Genomic DNA, 1,992 nt, shown 5'->3' with positions numbered 1-1,992 from the left:
GAAGCGATTGACGATGTAAATTTATACGGAAATGCTTGTCACATCGCTCATAAAAAAAATTCTCACTACGACAAGTTCCTATGACCACAATATTTATGCCTCATATTGCTAGCGACACTGTCATTAGGTAGTGGACTTGGCGTTGTCCAAAAAATAGGGTATCAAAGAGAAATGTATAACCAGACCCTGACACTATCCGCGGGAATGGAAAGCGCTGGTATGGCAGCAAAATCGAGAATAAATTGGGCATTGGCGCGTTGAGCGCTTGTCGAACTGGCTCACGGAGCTCCTGCGTTACTCGCTATCCACAATCGAGCTACCAAGATACACCATTACACATTGCTTAAACGTAACATAGAACGTAAGAGTTATCATTGATTACGCGTTTTAGAATAGGAATTACAACCATTATTTTTATGGCCTCTTTCTAGCTTTTTGTGCCCGCCACGACACATTGCAAGCTCCAGTTCTTGCGCTAGATCGTTGTTGCGAGCATCAAAGCGCTGCAGCTCTGCCAGTGTGATCCACTCAAATAGTGGCACAATAATCAGCGCGCCCTGAGTCGGAAGAGCACCTTGTCGAGCAAATCTTACAGCACTTTGTGGAGTGGGGAAGCACTGATACACATTCATTATTATTGACTCAAGATTTGCTGGTCGCGGTGATTGGAGTGAGACGCGCATGCACGCAAAGCGCTGGCTCGTAACACGTTGCAAGTGTGCGGCACTGAACTGTGCGGTTCTTTCTTCTCCTTTAACATTGAATTGGTTTCTCAGATTCATTATCATCTCGTCCTTTCGGTAAATAGCAAAGCAACTGCAATCTCGACCATATACCAGTTCTGGTATCGTTTCCACTGCGCATATTTGTCCAAAGAAGTCAAGGGCTTCATCGACAGAACAAACTTTGCCAAACACTCGAAATCGAGTGTACTCTGATTGGCCTCCTGCGCCCACAGCTGCAGCCGCCTTTCGAAGCTGGTCTGCAGCAGATTGTGACATTTTAAATGGGTTGCTCGAAGAAAATAGCAAAGACATCCCTCTGGATGCAGATCGAGTAATCGTTTCTTTCATAAACCCTAGCACGGCGAAAGGCTGATTTACGCCATGTACGGGATCCCACATGGCTGTCGCCGATGAAAAAGAAGCTGCGTCTTTCAACTTAGCATCGCTCCCAGCAAATTCGTTTCTCTCTGCACGAACTTGGTCACAGAAATTTAAATCACCACAGTATTCATTTGTACTCGCAACTGCACCTTTTTTATTGCTTTGATCGAAACGGCAGTCTTCGGCAATGCTACTGAAGAGTTGCTTGTATCAATAATACTTGGAACTTTATAACCAGCTTGACTTTCAAGTGCATTTTTGACATTTTTTATGTTATCCTTCTGGGCATCATTATAGACCTTATTCGTTAAACGCACCATTTTTGGTGCACGCATTTTCATTTTCCCTTTCTGACGTTTAAGCAAAAGGGAGCATGAATCAATTAAAGTGCAAGGGTCGGCACGTGTCAATAGCGGTGCTGAGTGCGATTTCGTCATCATAGAGAAACCACGAGAGCCAGGCTGTACAGAAGCAGACCCAAATATGTTGTTTTGGTATCCAGTCATAACACCGGTAATAAAAGCTTTTTTGTAATTCTCCCACGCCACTGTTTTCAGTGCACGACTTCGAATAGATTCACGAGCGTATCCCAAGGATAAACGTTGCAAGCTTTCGCGAGCTTCTGCCGACATGAGGTGAAAGATGTCAAATCGTGACAAGACAAGAATCTTCATCGGTGACTCCGCTAAGATGGAATGCTCACGAACGAAAATGTCATTATATTTTCCGGCTGACGCCCTAAGAGTGACAGCGAAAGTGAGTGCAGTCATTAGAGGGTATGCCTACTTGATGAAGCAACCTTACTCCGCGCAGCCGAGAACAGAAGTAGGACCAAATCTACCTAGCTCATAGATTTGTCGGGCATTTGTAACAGGTTTTTTTCCTG

The 1,992-nt window shown here is 44.6% G+C and overlaps 1 protein-coding gene across 1 annotated transcript; it reads right to left on the bottom strand.

The window, feature by feature from the left end:
* Window positions 1-371: 371 nt before the first annotated feature.
* On the bottom strand, window positions 372-1,780 carry PHALS_08234 (uncharacterized protein; the record flags this gene model as incomplete). The annotated part of the gene is made up of 2 exons (XM_024723547.1): window positions 372-1,285; window positions 1,342-1,780. The coding sequence occupies 2 exons, from the start codon at window positions 1,778-1,780 to the stop codon at window positions 372-374; spliced, it is 1,353 nt and encodes a 450-aa protein (XP_024574513.1).
* Between the last annotated feature and the right edge of the window lie 212 nt (window positions 1,781-1,992).

This window comes from Plasmopara halstedii (genome assembly GCF_900000015.1).
Source record: "Plasmopara halstedii genome assembly, contig: Scaffold_322, whole genome shotgun sequence".
Classification (NCBI taxonomy): domain Eukaryota; phylum Oomycota; class Peronosporomycetes; order Peronosporales; family Peronosporaceae; genus Plasmopara; species Plasmopara halstedii.
This window is presented reverse-complemented; position numbering and strand designations above follow the sequence as displayed.